General features: G+C 44.7%; 1 protein-coding gene across 1 annotated transcript in view; it reads right to left on the bottom strand.

Moving 5' to 3' along the window:
- The window catches only part of LOC144762182 (solute carrier family 22 member 7-like), a 97,146-nt gene that overhangs the window by 64,399 nt on the left and 12,954 nt on the right, over positions 1–19,793 (bottom strand). Inside the window, exon 2 of the mRNA XM_078647339.1 lies at positions 18,493–18,596. Coding sequence (XP_078503465.1) covers positions 18,493–18,596 — 104 coding nt within the window. The remainder of the gene's footprint in view (positions 1–18,492; positions 18,597–19,793) is intronic.

The following is a 19,793-nucleotide window of genomic DNA, read 5'->3' as shown; positions in this document are numbered from 1 at the left end:
GATGCAAAATCGTCTTGCTCTTGATATAATATTGGCAAAAGAAGGAGGAGTTTATGGAATTTTGAAGGTACAACACTGTTGCACTTACATTCCAGACAAAACTCAAAATATTGAAAAGTACATTACAAACATAACAGAATTGCATAAGGAAATATAACCACTGGAAGTTGATGGTGTTTTTGAACGTCTTGGTAAAAGTCTTTCAGCAGTTAAACATTGGTTTCAAGAAATAGGTAGTTCAGTTATAGGTAAAATACTAATCCCAGTAACAATAATAGTATTAGTGTTTTAGATGCTAAGATTATGCTGCATATAGAGAAAAAGAAAGAATGCTACAAAGTCAATAAAGAAAGCGATTCAAGAAAAACTAGGAAGAGAAAAAGAAAACTGTGATATAGAAATGGAGGAATTTCAAGAAAAGATCTTTAAAGAAACTAGAGAAGAAGATACTAGAGTATAAACCATACTAATCTGAAGAATTTTAAACATGTTTGGATAAAATTTGCAAAATTTCGGGAGATATTTGGTGATAAGATCACCAAAGGAGGGAGTTGATAGAGCGAGGTGAAGAAGCAAAATGTTGTATACCCCTCGTGAAGTAATTTCCTCATAACTGTAACTTTTATTAATTGCGTGGTTTGAAAAACTAATCAACGTAGTATAAAATGCAAACACAAATACAGTGGAAATATTAATCTGCTTGCATGGAAAACTATAACTGACTAATTTAGTAATGTCGTCATGTTGTTTATTAATGCAGAGGCTTTAAATTAATCTAAAGCGGCATAAATGTGCTTTCTGTTTCTGTATTTTGTGGCAAAAACATGGAGTTAGTTGAGTATGTCATGCATATGTATTGCTTATTTGCTAGGTAACAACTAACAGGGGAACCCTTAGTATGGGGGGAGGTAAACAGAAGGGATATATTTCAATAATTAACATTTATTTGAGTTTGTTTCTATGATAGTTGCCATTCTGGCTCATGAGGCCTACCTAAAAAATGGAGGCTTTTGATTACTGCGACAGTGAAAGATACTGTGCACGCGTGGTTGAAGCCGAGATTGAATGTGAGCTGCCTGTGCCTGACCGAAAGCAGTTCAAGGACGGCTTACCCTCGAAGTCCTGATGACTGCCAACAGAATGAACATTTGAGTTACTGATTGTGGGAAAAGAACCTGTAGTAACTAGTTGAGTATGTGACTAGGCCAAAGACTTTCTCAAACAAAGGGCTCTTTAAATTCAGCTGATGCTACAGAAATTGAATATTAGGATGATGAGGTGATGCTCATCCACCCTCAAATTGTCCAATCAGTACTTGAGTTTGTGCAGACAGTTACTTTTGTAGATAGATAAAGTTAGTGAAAAGGGTATAAAAAGTCATGATTTTCCTTAAGAAAAAACTCTCTTTCGATTTCCTCCTGAGATGCTGTCGGAATGCTGATTTTCCTGAGATGTAAGAACTCTTGAATAAATGTTTTATTTCTTTGAGTGAGGCTGAGCTTTAGTTGAGGTTATTAGTTAGGGAAGTTAGGAGAAAATGAATTTTGGGAACTATCTGTCTTTTGCTAATACTTGTATTCTTAAATCTAAATAAATTTCTGAATTAAATGAATATAACTGTCTATGATAAAAAAAATTCCTTCTTGAAGATTAATTTAAATAAATAAATAAATAAAGTGAATAAAATGCTTGACATGCTAAACTTTGCTTTGAATAAAAACTTAGATAAATGGAGAATTAAGCTGGTCTTTTATTTTCCTAAGCCTAATTTTTTACTAGCAGATTCATCGACTATATTGGTGGTGTGTCTGAATAAAATGTCTTGTTAATAAAAACCATGGTAAAAATTCTTTAAACTGCAGGTGTATGTAGTATAAATATTTAGTTTTGATTTAGACACTCCGCTATGATCCAGCAGCTCTCCTTTGAATCACAACGATCAATGAAGTAGGATGAAAGTGTTTGTAAGTAACTCGCAGTGTTATGGGCCCCACTGATGAGTAATGTATGATTTGGTACTTCAGGGAAAGGTGATATGGTTTTAGAAAACATTTCTGGAGTAGCGCTGCATCAACTGTAGACCGGGGCATGGCTCATGATGGTGTCCCAGATTTCTGTATCATGTTTTCCGAGTGAGCATGCATGATCAGCAGGAAGTATATCTCTCTGGAGGTGTAGTCAGCAGCCTTGAGGTGGGTGCGTTTGACGTAGTGTGGCTGATGGGCATGGCGTGGGTGGTATCGTCGGTGATGCAGGTAAAGCAGCAGTTCCAGCTGGAGAAAGGACCTTCGGTGGTCCTGGGTGAGGTATGGGTGGAGTTGCTGTTGTCCTGCTATTGGGGGTTCAGGGCTCGAACTTCATCCAAGGTGAAGCGGTGGCAGTCCGTAGGGGTTGGACTCCTGGCACTGAGCGTGGCACACGCACGTGCATGGCGAGTCCTCTGCATGCATCTGCTGCGGGGATGCGCTGCAGTCTCCATGCTGGAGGAAGTCAGGGCGCTAGGGGAGAAGGGGTGGACATCCACAGGGGCGGTATCAGGCATGGTGGAGAGATGGGCAGGGGATGAGGCAGGGGAGAAGAGACTAGTGGCCTAGTGGCCTATGTCTCAGTTGTAGGGGCACAGCCGCATGTGTCCCGTGAGTTAGAAGTCAGCGATGGAAGATATGGCCAGTGAACGCAGGCAGCGGATCTCCTCCCAGTGGCAGAGGTTGCCTGGAGTTGTGGTCTGTGTTTGTGGGAGGGAAAGGAGCAAGTCCAGCGATGCGGTAGTTGGCGCGGGTAGATATGGCTGGCGGAGGCGGAAAAACAGAAAGAGGGTCTGGTCCCAGTGGCAGAGACTGCTGGGAGGAGTATTCAATGTCTGCAGGAGGGAAAGGAGCAGGTCCCACGATGCTTTAAGCAGCTCTCATGCATTCTGTTTTTATATATATATAGTGTTCTGTAGGTGAGTGACATATATATATATATATTCACTGAAAAAACCATAGGTTATAGACCATATATAGTTAGGAATTAGCATTTAAAAAACCTTATTTTACTCACACAAAACCATTGAAATTCCATATATAGTTAGTTGCACTAACTATATATCGCGCACCCGCAATCCACTGCTGATCATGTCACATATTACATCATTCATGACATGGTCAGTGACATCACTGATGACATCTCAAATGACATCACTGATGACATCTCAAATGACATCACTGATGACATCATCTAGTGTCTGTGTGTTTTTGTAAAGTTTAAATATGTTTTACATATTGAAGAATGAGTGGATGTATAAGTGTCTGGATGAAGGATTTAGTAGGTGCGTGACTGACTGTATGAGTGAGTGATTAAATGTGTCTCACTGAATGCATGGGTTAGTGACTAAACTGTCTTAATTTGTGCATCATTATGTCTGTTGTTCTGTAAACTGCTGCATGTGTTGATCATTAGCTATACGAGAGGCTATATGTGTTATTAATTGGTTGCCCAAGTATTTCTATGGGAGATTGAGTTTGTGTAGGGGTGGCTAGAAGGTGTGTGACTCTATGCATAGATGTGTGAGCAGTTTATTCACTAGGTGTATGAGTTCAAGAGTGCATGTGGAAACAGCTACATGGGCAGTTGACTGTGTGCATGAGTGTATTGATGAGTGAATGGATATCTCAATGCTACATGTCATAGTAAGTACATATGTAAAACACAGTACATGTGAGAGTTGGCATATATAAATAACTGTGCATGAGAGCCACTGAATGAGTGAGTAGTTGTATCGATCATTGTGAACTTGTATCAGGGATTGTATAAGAGAGTAAATATGTGTTAGTATATGTTTCAATAAGTAAGGTGTGTTTAACTGTATAGTTGAAGAAATGGAGGTGAGATTGTTTCTTTGCATGACTGACTGGGTGTGTGAGTAACTCCATGGATGAGTGGCAGTGTGTGAGTGTCTGTATACACTGAGTGTATCTAAGGTTATATTAGAGTCTGAAGAGGTTTATCGTATTAGCACAAGAATGATGTCAAATGAGATGTCATCAGTGATGTCATCAGTGATGTCATTTGAGATGTCATCAGTGATGTCATCAGTGATGTCACTGACCATGTCATGAATGATGTAATATGTGACATGATCAGCAGTGGATTGCGGGTGCGCGATATATAGTTAGTGCAACTAACTATATATGGAATTTCAATGGTTTTGTGTGAGTAAAATAAGGTTTTTTAAATGCTAATTCCTAACTATATATGGTCTATAACCTATGGTTTTTTCAGTGAATTTTCAAGGTTTTGTAAATGCTAATTCCTAACTATATATGGTCTATAACCTATGTTTTTTTCAGTGAATTTCAATGGTTTTTTAATAGCAAATATCATAAGCTGTCGAATGTCAAGTACGTGGTAAGTGAAAACATTTTCGTGTTTATGCACACTGATCTGCTTTGAATGGTGCCCCCCCCCCCTCATTTCTATTAGGAGTACTCTCTCTTTGCAGATAGTGAAAGGTAGTTAACGCAGGCCTTTGCCCCCATTGTAATCCGTCGTGCCTGCTTCTCTCTCCATTTGATTGATTGTTATCCAAGTATTTACTGTTTTAGAATTAGTTCTCTTTGGTTCATTCTCTATTTACAAACAAACACAGAGTCGCAATACTCTGTTTAGTCTTTGCAGATAACGAAAAATCGTGTAAAAAAAAAGAAAACGAATCGAGCAAAATCAGTAGGCCACTAATGGGATCTCTTTTTGACCTCGCTAAAATAGAAACATTAGGAACAACCCCTCATGACAAATACAAAACTAGTGAGATGAACTGAACTCCACACAATGATGGCTGCAAAACAGCTCGGCTCCGCCACCCACCCCGCCCAAAATAACGATAAAGAACGGCTGCCATGATTGGTTGCGGAATGACCACGACGGAGCTACGAAATGGTGCTGCTCTCATGCTAACCCCAGCTTCAGTCTGAAACATCCAGAAACACTGTAGACTACCAATTCGATCAGTTCCGGTAGCGCCCCAATGTAACCCGGTAGAGAAGAACTAGCCCTCCCCTCTTTGACTGATGGTTCTTGTTGCCTGTCCCTTCTGTTGTCATTTAACAGAAGTATTTAGCCTGCTGAAAGGGGTTGTGTTCCGACCGCTGGTTGGTGGAGACATTTTGACTATATTCTGTACCTGCGTTGTCGCGTAATGCGTCATATGACGCGCCGCGTTAGCGCATCCGGAAGTCATCCGGGGCGCGCAGCGCGTAACGTAAGCATAACAAGTCATGTGACTTGTTAATAAAACTTTTCATTGGTTCATTTTACTTTTCTTATTGTAATGATGAAAGGCTTGGTCATATGACCTAAAAATTACGCTTTTCATTACTTCCGAACATTATTTTTTCTTAAATATATGTTATAATGTTCCAGGCTAATGTACTTTCCCGGAAATTTTACAACTGTCCTGCAAGTAAAATATATTCTTTTTTCGAGAAAAAGAGCGTTTCTTCGTCCCATGACGGAGCCGTTGAGCAAAAGAGGGTCGGCCTGCTGTCTTAGTCGCCGATACGCCTGAATATCAGATTCTTATCGATCACTTTATGTTGCAGGAGTAGAAAACACAACAGCCCTTGACCATTTATCTTTACTGCGTTCCTTCGTATTATACCTTTTACCCTTCATGTAATTGGTCTGCTTTATTTCACTTGCCTTTTAATGATTCTAAAACAGTCACTATTATTAAAAACTTTACCAATGTATATACTACTATCATGTTTTCTTTTAAAAACCTTTATTGTGAAAATTTCATTATACAAATACGAGCCTATAACCACGTGGGCCTGCCACAGAGCAAACTGTAATCGTATATGATGAATAGACATTTACACTGTAGAGGAACGTAACGGGCGGGCCATTAGGTTGCAAGAACTAAGGTGTCTAACAGTTACGGAATCGGTGGACGTACATTTTATAATTAAAATACGACAGGGCCAGTTACAATAAAATTATCTAGATATACATTTGCGGGCAAGTACCATGGGTGACGTTAATTCGAACTTTCAACAGTACAGTAATCAATAACACATCAGAACTTAATATCAATAGGGATGTCGAAATATTCAATCAATTCTCGTCCCCGCCCGCCATGTGCTTCAAAACTGCATACGTATCTCGTGATTTCAAGGTTCTGCAACCAGTACACAACAAGGAGTTACGAGTCCCATTTATTCCGGCGCCATTTTGGGCGAGGACGGGCAGGTCCAGGATATAGTCAAAATGTCTCTACCAACCATCGACTATGATGATGTTCATATGCTGTATTTATTAGAGTAACACTCATCTGTCCACATGAAATTAATTTGCCACAATCTAAACATGTCATTTTAATCTTTCCAAAGTTCTTCTAAATATTTGGGACCGTTTCCCTTGCCTCTGAAGCTCTCAGTGCCACTTCTTTGATGAATGTACTAGCAGGTCAGGGGTTCTCCTCCAAATCTCTCTTTTATGCAGCACTATAATTAATTGGTGCCACCTCTCCATATGACGATGCATGGTATAGTTACCACAACTATATTTTTTTTCGGTTCCTCTGGAGAGTTCATCGTGGCAGATGAAGCGTGTAACGTACCGGGCATTTACCTTTTTTTGCATGTACAGGAAAGGAAAAAAAAATCGAGCGTCCGAGTTCTAAGGTGTCCCAGGGCCATTTTAGTGGACCAGGCCCAAATCCAAAGAACAGGCCGCCATTTTGAGAGTCCTCTTGCAGCCGCCTGTCGCTGTAGCATCAAGAGCAGCCGAAACTCAGCTGAATGGCAACTGAAACGGTAAAGGGGCGCCCCACTACAGCAGACGAGCCTCCACCTAGGAAGGCCCATTCACGCCGGCTCCCCCCCCCTTCGGGCACCCCACGCCGTTATTCGGAGCAGTATTGTAGGATGGCCACACCAGTGCGGCAACTTGCTAGACATCACCTCGGTGGTAACCGAATCTCAACGCCTTGTGGTGTCTCCTATTCAGAAAACATTGTTATGCTGCCTTCGACCTATTCGCCGCAAGTGCGCACACAACTCAACTGCATAGCTTGCTAGACACCCCCTCGGTGCCATCCGGATCTTGGAATGTCAGCACCTTTTGGTGTCTTCTCTTCAGAAAATATTGTTGCGCTGCCTTTGGCCCCATTCGCACATCGGTCCGCTACTGACGCCATCTCACAGGCTAATGGGGCGCCCCACGCCGAGTTTCAGCATTGTAGAATAACCACACCAGTACAGCAACTTGCTAGACATCACCTCGGTGCCATCCGGATCTCGGCGCCCCACTGCAGATGAAGTGCCTCTCAACTATGAAACCACCACGGTGACATCCGGATCTTGGCGCGTTGTGCTGCCTTCGGCCTATTCGCACATCGGTCCGCTACTGACGCCATCTCACAGGCTAATGGGGCGACCCACGCCGAGTTTCAGCATTGTAGGATGACCACACCAGTACAGCAACTTGCTAGACATCACCTCGGTGCCATCCGGATCTCGGCGCCCCACTGCAGATGAAGTGCCTCTCAACTATGAAACCACCACGGTGACATCCGGATCTTGGCGCGTTGTGCTGCCTTCGGCCTATTCGCACATCGGTCCGCTACTGACGCCATCTCACAGGCTAATGGGGCGACCCACGCCGAGTTTCAGCATTGTAGGATGACCACACCAGTACAGCAACTTGCTAGACATCACCTCAGTGCCATCCGAATCTTGGCATCTCAACGCCTAGTGGTATCTTCCATACAAAAAATATTGTTACGCTGCCTTTGGCCCCATTCGCACATCAGTCCGCAACTTAGACATCACCTCGGTGCCATCCGGATCTTGGCATCTCAGCGCCTTGTGGTGTCAGTCAGAAAATATTGTTGCGCTGCCTTTGGCCCCATTCGCACATCGGTCCGCTACTGACGCCATCTCACAGGCCAACGGGGCGCCCCACGCCGACTTTCAACATTGTAGGATGGCCACAGAAGTGCGACAACTTACTAGACACCACCTCGGTGCCATCCGGATCTTGGCGCGTTGTGCTGCCTTCGGCCTATTCGCACATCGGTCCGCTACTGACGCAAACTCACAGGCCAACGGGGCGCCCCACGCCGACTTTCAGCATTGTAGGATGGCCACGCCAGTGCTGCAACTTGCTGGACACCACCTCGGTGCCATCCGGATCTTGGCGCGTTGTATTGCCTTCGGCCTATTCGCACATCGGTCCGCTACTGACGCCGCCTCACGTGCCAACGTATTTTCTCCGCATTTTATACCCTATGCCGCATAACAGGTCATGTGACTTGTTTATAAAACTTTTCATTGGTTCATTTTACTTTTGGTTTCCTAATGATGGAAGGCTTGATCATATGACCTAAAAACAACACTTTTCATTGGATGAAAACTTTTTTTTTCCCCCAAACGATGAAAGCCCCACCTTGTTTCTGGATGTTTCAGACTAAACTGGCGTCAGCATGAGAGCACCACCATCTCGTAGCTCCGTCGTGGTCATTCCGCGAGCAATCATGGCAGCCGCTCCCCACCAGAAGCCTGCAGGAGTCGGGGCCCCCAAAACTTTTGATGAATTCTCAAGGCGGAGGGGACGCTTTCGAGAATGGGGTCCAAGACCTAGCAGACAAGCGTCCGATTTCCAAGGTGTCCCAGGGCCATTTCAGTGGACCACGCCCAAAAAGGAAAGAGCCTGCCGCCATTTTGAGAGTCCTGTGGCAGCCGCCTATCGCTGCACCGCAAGAGTGGGCGCAACTCAGCTGAATGGCGGATTTTGACACAGTGGACCAAAAGCGGACGGAATGGCAACTGAAACGGTAAAGGGGCGCCCCACTAAAACAGATGAGACTCCACCTGGAGAGGCCCGTTCACGCCGCCTCCCCCGGGGCGCCCCACGCCGTTATTCGGAGCAGCATTGTAGGATACCAAAACCAGTGCGGCAACTTACTAGACATCACCTTGGTGCCATCGTTCTGCTGCCTTGGAACTATTCGCACAACAGTTTGCTACTGATGACCCACCCCCCGCGACGCCCCACGCCGTTATTTGCTGGGTGGCAACTTACTAGACATCACTTTGGTGTCATCTAGATTTCGGCGCGTTCTGCTGCCTTGGAACTATTCGCACAACAGTTTGCTACTGATGACCCACCCCCCGCGACGCCCCACGCCGGAAATCTGGACGTTGTGCTGCGTTGGGACTATTCGCACAGCCGACCGCTACTTCGTTGTTTTTCCCTAAAAATGTTTATATGTTATTACTATTTTTGTTTTCTTGTATATATTTATAAATTATTAAAGTTTTATAATCTTACTACTTTGTCGGAGTGCTATATATTTTTAATGTGACACATAATTGTAAAAACTTTGATGTACAAAGAGTCATCCCTGGAATCTTCCGCTTCACGCTCGGTCCCCTCCCCAATCACAATACAGGATGGTTTTCAGATAATAGCAACGCTTCTGCTGTGACGGATCTCATCGAGTGTGGGCCTTGATCTACTATAACTCCTTTGAAGAGGGGTGATTCTTTACAGCTGTGGCCATAAACTACATCTGCAGGGCTAGCTGATAGCCTAGGACCGGCCTGGACAATCGGACACAGAGGAAAAGGAGTGTCAGAGGGTGCGGTAGTGAATAGGGCGAAAGGGAGGTGTCGGGCGGGCACAGGGTGTGATTCTCAGGGAAGAGCAGCGCAGATGGGGGGAGGTTTATTACCCATGCATAAGACAGAGAGCGGGGGTGACCACTGCCTGGGTGAGATGCTTGCGAGGGTGGGGAGCCATGCTAAGGATCGACAGCGTGCACAGAGTGGGTCTGGTCAAGGCATCTAAAATGGCTGCCGTGCACGACAAAAGTGTGGCATTTGAAAAAAGACAAGATGGCGCACACAATGTTTTTCAACAATTCCTGATTTCCTTCGAATCGAACGTTAACAGACGTTGGGGCATATTACCAAAGTTAAGCGATATTTATCCCTAACGATGCATTGCAAAGATTTTTTTACCGTCAGAAATTATCGCAGATAAACCTTGCTATTATCAAGGTTTATCGCAAATACGATAAAAAACGACCGCAATGCATTAATATCGCTGACAACTCAGCGATATTCATGCATTACCGAGCTAATGCTCTTAGCCATGTTATCCACCTCCCATTGGATAACATGGCTAAGAACTGCTCAGGGCAGCTGTTACTTTTTGGAGATATTCGCGCTTATCTCGAATATTTCCAAAAGTTGATAATAGGAGATAGCGATGTTAGCGACTGTTTCCAGTCGCTAACATCTTGGCATGCCCACTTTGCATGTCATTAATGATAAATATCACTCACATGCAAAGTGGGACCCAAGATGGTCGCTATCTCCTACTAGCCGTCGCTAACTGGTGTTAGCAACAGCTAGGTAATACAGATATAATTTTATCTCCGCGAAGCGGAGCGCTGTTACAGATATATATCTTGTTTTTGAACGTTAATTTCTCAAAATGCACTGAAGCACATATATTGAGACATAGCAAAGGCACATCGGGCTACCAGTCCCTAATATTTTACCAAGTTTCGTGCAAATCCATTCAGCCGTTCGATTATTATTATTATTTTTTTTTTTTGCCCCGCGGGGCCCTTTTAAAACCTCCACATCAAACCTAGGGGGTCAGCGAGGATCTACTATGCCCCCTTATGGTCATTTGCCCCTTCGCTTTGGCCTCCTCTTGTCTCTCGATCCTACCGAGAGACAAGATGGCGGCCGCTACGTACTGTTTGGAATGTTTACAGACACCGGAGAGCCAATCAGCTTCGCTTCGCAAAGCTCCGTAACGCGAAAAGTACGCGAAGCGGTGCGCTGTTACAGATATATATCTTTTTTTGAACGTTAATTTCTCAAAATCCACTGAAGCACATATATTGAGACCTAGCAAAGGCACATCGGGCTACCAGTCCCTACAATTTTGCCAAGTTTCGTGCAAATCCATTCAGCCGTTCGATTATTATTATTATTATTTTTTTTTGCCCCGCGGGGCCCTTTTAAAACCTCCACATCAAACCTAGGGGGTCAGCGAGGATCTACTATTCCCCCTTATGGTCATTTGCCCCTTCGCTTTGGCCTCCTCTTGTCTCTCGATCCTACCGAGAGACAAGATGGCGGCCGCTACGGACTGTTTGGAATGTTGACAGACGCCAGAGAACCAATCAGCTTCGCTTCACAAAGCTCCGTTGCGCGAAAAGTACGCGTCCTGGGCCGCTGCCCGGTCCGCTGTTACAGATATATATCTTTTTTTAAACGTTAATTTCTCAAAATCCACTGGAGCACATATATTGAGACCTACAAAAGGCACATCGGGCTACCAGTCCCTACAATTTTGCCAAGTTTCGTGCAAATCCATTCAGCCGTTCGGGCTAAAAGTGAGGCCAACCGCCCTATGGAAAACTCAATGTTAAAAACACGTTTTGGGACCCCCCTTTTTTCTCGGCCCCCACTGGACGAACCCCCCCAAATTTTCAAGGGCTGCTCAGAAACAAAATGTGCCATTTTCCTGAAAATTTCAGCCAATTCCGTCCACAAACGCCAAAGTTATTAGACATAGAATTTTCAAAAAACCCATAGAGAAAAAATCCTAACTATATATACCTACTGGCGACCGCCAGTAGGTAATACATATATATATATGTATGTCACTCACCTACAGAACACTACAAATGTTGATACCTGCTGGAAACGTAATCAGGACTTCCAACTAAATTGTGCAGCTTACATGGGGGAGCAGAAAAACATGTAGTCTAAATAAATCACTTTGTTTTATTCTTATTGCCTAAGATTGTAAAGAGGAAAAGTTACTGTGAGAGTTCTGCCTTCAGGAGATAACGATACCAAGGTGTACCACAGCCTGCTATAATGAACTATGGGTTCTTGACTACTATGTATTAGGCCCCGTAGTTCTACTGTGCTCCCGTAATACTTGCATTGACACTTGAAGATTTCTATTCCTCCAATATTCTTTTACTACTTTTGGAACTTTCTGGTCATGAGCTCCAACCTCTTTTGTTGTTTCTAGTCCATAGTGGTGACCCTGGGGCTTGCATTGTATTTAGAGCTAAATCTAGGAGATGCTATGGCACCATTCTGGTAAACAACCTTTACAATGCAACTTTTACCACGCAGTGCCTTTACAACGCAACTTTTACAACGCAAACCATTACAACGCATTGCGCTAGGGGGCGCTCTAGGATAGGGAATAGGTTTAATGTACTATCCAACACCTTCCCTACTATCCACGGGGACTGGAGTTGGAATAGTAAATTAAACAATTCACTATCCAGCGCCTAAAAGCACTATGCGTTGTGATGGTATGCGTTGTAAAAAACGCGTTGTAAAAGCATGCGATGTAAAAGCATGCGTTGTAATGTCATAAATCCCACCATTCTTCCACAATTACTGTTCTCTCTCTACTTTCTTGTAATATTTAGAAAGACTTTTATTCCCTCATCTATGATGGGAATGTGCGACGAATGTTGACCCGCTGCTACCACTTGTGCTAGTTGACACTTTCAGTTCCCTCAATCCATCGGCAAAAATTTCTGTCTGATCAAGGATAGACACTACATTTGTATATCCATCACATTTGCCATCCAAGTGCTCTGATTTATGGGCTCCGGTCATTTTATTCATTGACGCTCATGCTAAATGCTCTACTACCCCTAGACCTCTGCAGCTAGAAGTTACTAAACTGCCATGACTTCCTTTGTGTTAATTTATATTCCTATTTATACCTTCTTTTGTACAATATTGCTTATGTTATCGTCATTTTTGACTGTATTTGCATTTCTTATTTGGTATGTTTATACTCTGTTTATTTTCTAAACCCACTTGTTACACTGTATATGAACCTACTGCCTTCATTGTTTTTTATATTCTGCACATTGTTGTAATTCTTTTGTCCTAATAAACTTTTTCTGAACTAAAAAAAAAAAAAAAAAAGGAGCTTCTTGGAAAAACCCAAACGTACAATATGTGTGAATGCAAACAATAGGCATTTTATATCGAGGGGTCTTTAAAAGATTGAAGGGCTCCATCACAGATGTGCAAGGCATGATGGGAGTGAATGAACCTCTCTCAGAGGTTTGGACAACCAGTCAGAGTCGCTAAGTATCTACAAGATATGGAAGCCGCTTCATATGTAGTTATTGACGATGTAAAGCTCCAAAAGATCCCTGGCACTTTCCATTTGATGTGGGTTGAGTAGGCTGGCAAGAGAGCCACTTCGAAGAAGTGCAGACACTGTGAAGATTGCTCATGTACTGTCTCCTTGTATCTACTCTGGCAAACCAGCAGTTGCCATTCACTGGAAAGTGGCTGGAATGCCTTGTTGAGCAGACACTGCTGTGTGTTGTGTTGCTCCTGTGCAGGGCTTTAAGTGGGAAAAAAAACTGGGGGTGCTCTAAAAGGGGCGTGGCAAATTTCTCAAAGGGGTGTGGCCTATCTGAGTAGGGGCCTGGTCTAAATCAAGATAACTAGCATTGTGTGCTTAAGAAAATCATGAAGTCGCATCCAGCAAAGGATAATAAAAAAGGCAAAAAAGTATATTTATTAAGTATAAGCCATAAAATACCAAACACTTTAAAAAAACATTTGCTATTTCCAAACTTAGAATTTAAAAACCATCTTCACTGAAGGATGTGTTATTAAATTCTGAGTTCAGGCAGAGGCGCAACTAGAGCCAAGTTTCGGGGGCGGGGGGATAAAAACAATTTCAGGGGGGGCTGAATCTTTAAGCAATAGTCAGAGTGGAGCTGCAGGGGCTCTTAGAAGGGGTGCGACAACAACAATTCTACATTAATATGCAAATGGTCTTTTAAAGACCTGTGAAGTGCTTAGGTGCGGCTGTGTGTGTGCCCGGGAAGCGTCTGATCCCGGGCTGCCACACGCGACGACTGGATGGGATTGTGTTCTCACTGCCCTGGTACTGCATGACCGCGGTGCACAAGGAGGGAGAAGTGTGCGGTGATGTGCTGTGCCAAGTGACTGGCGTCCCAGTGCAGCGCACGTCTCCCACGATGCTGAAAAGAAGCCTCAACACAACGGTGGGCCATCAAACTAGGCTGGAGCACTGTGTGCTGGTGGAAATGGCCCAAAGTGGGCCTGCAAATGGGTGGAAAGCCCCCTCCCCACCCCTGCTGAATAAAAGTGAATGCCAGGCAGAAGTGGGCAAAGGTGAGCTGACAGGACCCCTGCGGGGGGTGTTTTGCAAGTGACAAACTAGTGAAGTAGGGGAATGCGACCCTGACCCCCTGATAGGAGTGTTGGAAGATGGCAGAGGACTGGTGGAGAGGCTGTATCTGGTGGTGAAGAGTAATAAGACACTTCAGATTGTCCCCAACACCACAGCTAAGCTAAGGCGAATATTCTAGCAGTGGAACCATTCATTGCGGAAGAGGCTCCAACAGCGCGGGCTCCTAAGTGAAAAGAATGGGTGGAGCGAGTGCTACTCTTCTTTGAAGCGGCGAAAGTTGAAAACATCCCAGAAAGGAGCGCTGATTCTACACTTGGATGGAAAGGACATCTACAAGGTATCGAAGTCTCTTAATGAGGCAGCCCCCAAAACACACTTCACCCTCATAGTTGCGCTCACTATGCATTCGGAGCCTATGGCGAACCAGGACTACGAGCGATTCAGGTTTTGACAAGCGAGATAGCAGGCTGAGGAATCCATAGATGTGTTTTATGTGCACCTGAAAGAGTTGGCTATCATATACGGTTTTAACGATGACAGTGAAGTAATCAGAGGGCAGATTATTCAGGGATGTGCATCAGCAAAATTACTGGAGTGCATCCTCAAGAAATCTAGGAAATCCTCAGCAGACATACTCACACTGGGCAGAACGAAAGAACTTTCCAGAGCCTGTGCCGCTCATATAAACGCTGCCCTACAAACCCCGGTGAAACAGAACCAGTTAACATTGTGTCCCCAAACCCCACTACCAAGCACAAAAGAAGAGAGGGTGTCAAGTCACTCACCGTTGGGTATAGTGGAGGAAACAGTCATCACCTGTCTGAATGCCCTGCGAAAGGAAAGAAATGCGCAGGGTGCGGCAAGATGAATCATTTTGCAAGGATGTGTCGCTCAGGAAAGGAGAGAGGGCTGCGAACCACTATCGATGCTATTGCTGAAGTAAAGTAAAGGAACAGTGACATGGACGATGTTGAAGTCAAAGAGCCCACGATTCACTCGCTTTTCTCCATCGACACTGCTGCTCAGACGACACGGCGTCTGCCCCAATGCAAAGCACAGGGTGGAAATCACTCAACCATGGCTGTGGTAGACACGGGCCGACCATCAACAGCGTGTCGGCCAAGGTTTTCAACACCATGAGACCCATCGCAGAGCTGCACCAGCGGCGATCAAGGTGTTTGCCTACGACCAAGACCGGTCTCTGAAAAAGCGAGGCAAATTTAAAACCACCATAAACTATGGTTCGCAGTGGATACATTCTCATATCAATGTGGCAGAAGAATGTCAGGGGATGCTGCAGGACGGCTAAAGAGCATGGCATTGTGACATTTTCGTTAGACATACATCAAGATGCCATTACTCAAATTTTGAACAAATTTCCGACTGTCTTCTATGAAATAGGATGCCTGAAGAGCAAAGAGATACATTTGCATATTGATTCATCAGTAAAGCCAATCGCTCTCCGCCATCAATGGATTGTGTTTCATCTAAAGCCCCTTGTTGAGAAGGAGTTAGACAAACTTGAGAGAGCAGGCATTATCGAGAAAGTAACGGGGCCAACTCTGTGTGTATCGCTGATTGTGATGACCCGAAAAACAAAACAGCAAGGAGAGGTGAGGATATGTGTGGACATGTGTATGGCCAAGGTCGCGATTAATAGAAAGAGACATTTAACACCAACCATCTATGATCTGATTGGTGAACTCAGTGGAGCCAGTTGGTTTTAAAAGTTAGAGCTACGGTCGGGCAATCACCAGCTGGTTCTAGATAAGGAATCAAGGTATATCACCACGTTTTCTATGCTAGTGGGATTGCGACACTACAAGTCACTGAGCTTTGGCATCTCCAGTGAACCTCCCTGGTGCCCTCAATGTTAGCGATGACATTTTAATATACGCCAAAACTGTGCCTGAGCATGACATCCGACTGCAAAAAGCCTGCAGAGAATTAAAGAATCTGGCCTGACCCTTCATTGCGACAAGTGTGAGTTCCTGCAGCAAAAATTACACTTCTTTGGATATGTATTTCCATCAGAGGGAGTAACTCCAGACCCTGAAAAGGTTAAAGAAATCAAGTAGGCGCCTGCCCCAGCTTCTGTGACTGAGGTTAGAAGCTTCTTGGGCATTGTCAATTATATAGTGGCCAGTTTATAAGAGACCTTACCACCCTGACTCAGCCACTCCGCAAATTGACCAAGACATCGGTACTTTGGTCATGGAGCCAGAGCAGGATGCTGCCTTTCAAGCCAGTAAAGATGCCCTGTCCTCCAAAACTACTGTGGCTTACTTTGACCCTCGAAAGTACACCACAATTGCTGTTGATGCTGACCTGAAGGGGCTGGGAGCCGTGTTGATGCAACAATCAAATGAGTATAAGGAGTGGATCCCAGTCGCGTTTGTGAGTCACTCCTTAACCAGCACCGAACAGAGGTATTCTCAGATTGAGAAAGAGGCCATTGCCATTCATTGGGGTTGTCGCCACTTTCACCTCTATAAGTATGGGAACACTTTCACCCTGATGACCAACCACAAACTGTTAATTCCACACTCTCTTTGGGGATCAATCACAAAATGATCACTCCGAGGTGGTGTCAGGCTAATGGCGAGGCTGAACAATTTATGCAAACTTTGAACAAGGTCATTTAAATTGCCTCGGCCAGTCAACCGTCCATGGAGCTCTCAATATATGCTTTCTAATGAGAATATCGACAAACTCCTCATTCTGCCATGGGGAACGCCCCCATACACTTGTCTATGGGCCGAGTGGTGAAGGACACCATTCCTCCTCCTTCGACATGGGTGCTTGATCCTGTTAGCGAGTCAGAAGTATATGGTCGCCGGTAAAAGTCAAATGATCAGGTTAGTCATCGACGACAAGACCGGGTGTCTGATCTGCAAGGGGGAGATGAAGTGCTCATTCAAGATTGGTGCCCTGACAGCAAATTCTGGTTATTTTTTGAACGGTATCCTTGGACCATCATTTTTCATGGCACCAAAGTTTCTGCTCAGAGGGGATCGAAAGTCCTCACGCAGCATGTTTCAGCCTTCAAGAGATTTCATCAGCTTTGCCACCATCAGAGGGAGGACACTGATGAGGCCTCCAGTGTGGATCTGTCGGAGAGGAGCTGGTATGAAGAATGGCCAGACTGGGAATCAGTGGCGAGTTGTGCATCTGGGTGTCAGCCTGGTGATGGACCTGAATCGGACAGGCCAGCAGCAAACTCATCGGATCCTGTTCCTGAGTCACTGTCCAGCTGGGCCACCTGTACCTGGTATGGTCTAAGCAGAAATCCAACACCATCCATCAGGCTGAGAGATCATGTGGTGTGAGTGGACCTGATAGTGGTTCGAGTAAGGTGACTAGTGGCCTGTGCAAGTATGTGTTGAGACTGTAATTTTCCTTGTGTCTTCATCCATCTCCTGTGTGGACTAGAATATTCATTACAGCTGTGAGACTGTAATTTGATATCAGTGGGAGTTTTGGTTTTGTGGTTATGGTATTGTTCTTTTATTTTGGGGAGGAATGTTGTGTCGCTCCTGTGACGTAACAGGAGCGACCAAAACGTGGGATAATCCTTAGAACTTAAACTTAAAACCTTTCTGTAAACTCAGGCATGGGAAACATCCTTTATGACGCAACTTTTACCACGCAGTACCTTTACAACGCAGGATTTACAACGCAAGTCATTACAACGACTTGCACTGGAGGGCGCTGTAGGATAGGGAATAGTTTAATTCACTATCCAAAACCTTCCCTACTATCCACGGGGACTGTAGTATCCGTATATCAGTATATCCGTATATCAGGCATATCTGTAAGCCAAATGCATCACAGTCGCAGCTCCTCTCTTGTTCTTGAGCGCCATGAAACCGTTTGGTGTACGTGCGCTATATAAATTAATTTAACATAACATAACATAGCATAACAGAGAGAGTTGTCCCATGTGAACTCTCTGCATACCCCTGTGACTATCTGGGGAAATGTTTTTTTCCGGCACCACGAGTTGCCTAATTAATAAATACTCCCCTGTCCGAGGTGACGTCAGTCGGAGACCCGGACAGGGGCATGCCAGCAATATGCATGTGACCCCGTGCTTTTATTCTATCGGCCGCAATCAGCCACGCCATCCTGACACCCGACCAGCGGAGTTGCCAGATGACAACACCACAATGTGCACTATCTGCAGCATACATTTAGTATTGGGCCAGAAATTAACCGCAGGGAGGGAAACACACACATTATGGAAACTTTTAATATATACTGTACCTATCGGACAGGTATCCATTCAGAATGCCCCCCACGGTGACCCCGATGAAGAAGAAGGTGGATGAGGCCTTATTGAGCCACTTCTGCTCGCACACGAGGTCCCACTGAAAGAGAAAGGCAGGAGCCAATGTCAGCGATGGATTCCTCTACTGCGGCTGATTAGTTCCAAGTGCCCCTCATTGCTCTGCATTGGTTGGGCCCCTCATGCCAGCTATTCATGCTTAGTAGCAGCTGCAGGGTGTCCCACCACCTCCCATTTCCACGGATGTAATTTGTACTTGTAAAGCACACTAATACCCATGGGTGTCCTGGCGCTGTACACATACCGCTGTGGAACCCTTCCTGGCCTGTTCCTCTGAGGTGTCCACTCCTGGGCACCCCCAAGGTGGAGGCCAGGCATCCCAGCGCTGTGGGGGCCGTTGTGGAGATTAAGCAAGCTATTGCCCAGAGTTGCAGAGTGGGACCCATGATTGGAATAGGCACCGAGGCGAGAATTATCAGGTCCGAGGAAATTGAGCCCAAGACCCGCCGAGGCGGGAATTGAACCCTGGTCCCGGGCCAGACCTCTGCATCAGGGTCTGCCGCTCTAACCATTGAGCCACACTTCTCCACTGGATGTTCTATGAGTACAAGAGTATAGACCCCCTGGTACCACATCTCATGTGTGAGGGCACTGATGGAGAGGATTCAATGGATTTCCACACAAACACTCCTGTCTGCCTTGAAATCTACACAGCGGGCCCTTTCGGGCAAAGATACCCCGTATTTTATCCTATGCCCTCGAATATATTCCCATAGGTAAATGGTCAGTTTTAAATGTATTTAAGGGAAGCTTCTCCGGAAGATAATTTCATTTAGTCAAGCTGTAATATGATAGACTGTAGCCGAGTTGTGCTGATTAAAGATGGTTTTTTGATGAATTATCAGGTTAAATCATATAATCATTAAAGCCACCTGCATCCCACACATTCTATATTACCTCACACACTCCAACATTTCACCATTCATCCACATAGGCTGAGCAGCAAGACAGGTTATTGAGAAAGGGACATGGCATCCTAACCAGGATACCACACATGCAATTCCTGTTCAAGCGCTTTATTTCAAATTCAGCCTTTCTATTGTCTATTCTACATATCTGGCAAATGTAATTAGATGGGCTTACAACGTACTACACGCAGCTGAAGACCCCTTAAGAGATGTCCTAATGCAGGAAATCTTTAATGGAAAAGTAAAAACACTATACCTTCAAAAATAATCACAAGGTAGTACTTTAACCTTTCACTTCTAGGAGCATATTA

This window comes from Lissotriton helveticus, chromosome 6, assembly GCF_964261635.1.
Source record: "Lissotriton helveticus chromosome 6, aLisHel1.1, whole genome shotgun sequence".
NCBI classification, from domain to species: Eukaryota; Metazoa; Chordata; class Amphibia; order Caudata; family Salamandridae; genus Lissotriton; species Lissotriton helveticus.
The sequence above is the reverse complement of the archived record's forward strand: the minus strand, read 5'-3'. Positions and strand labels throughout refer to the sequence as shown.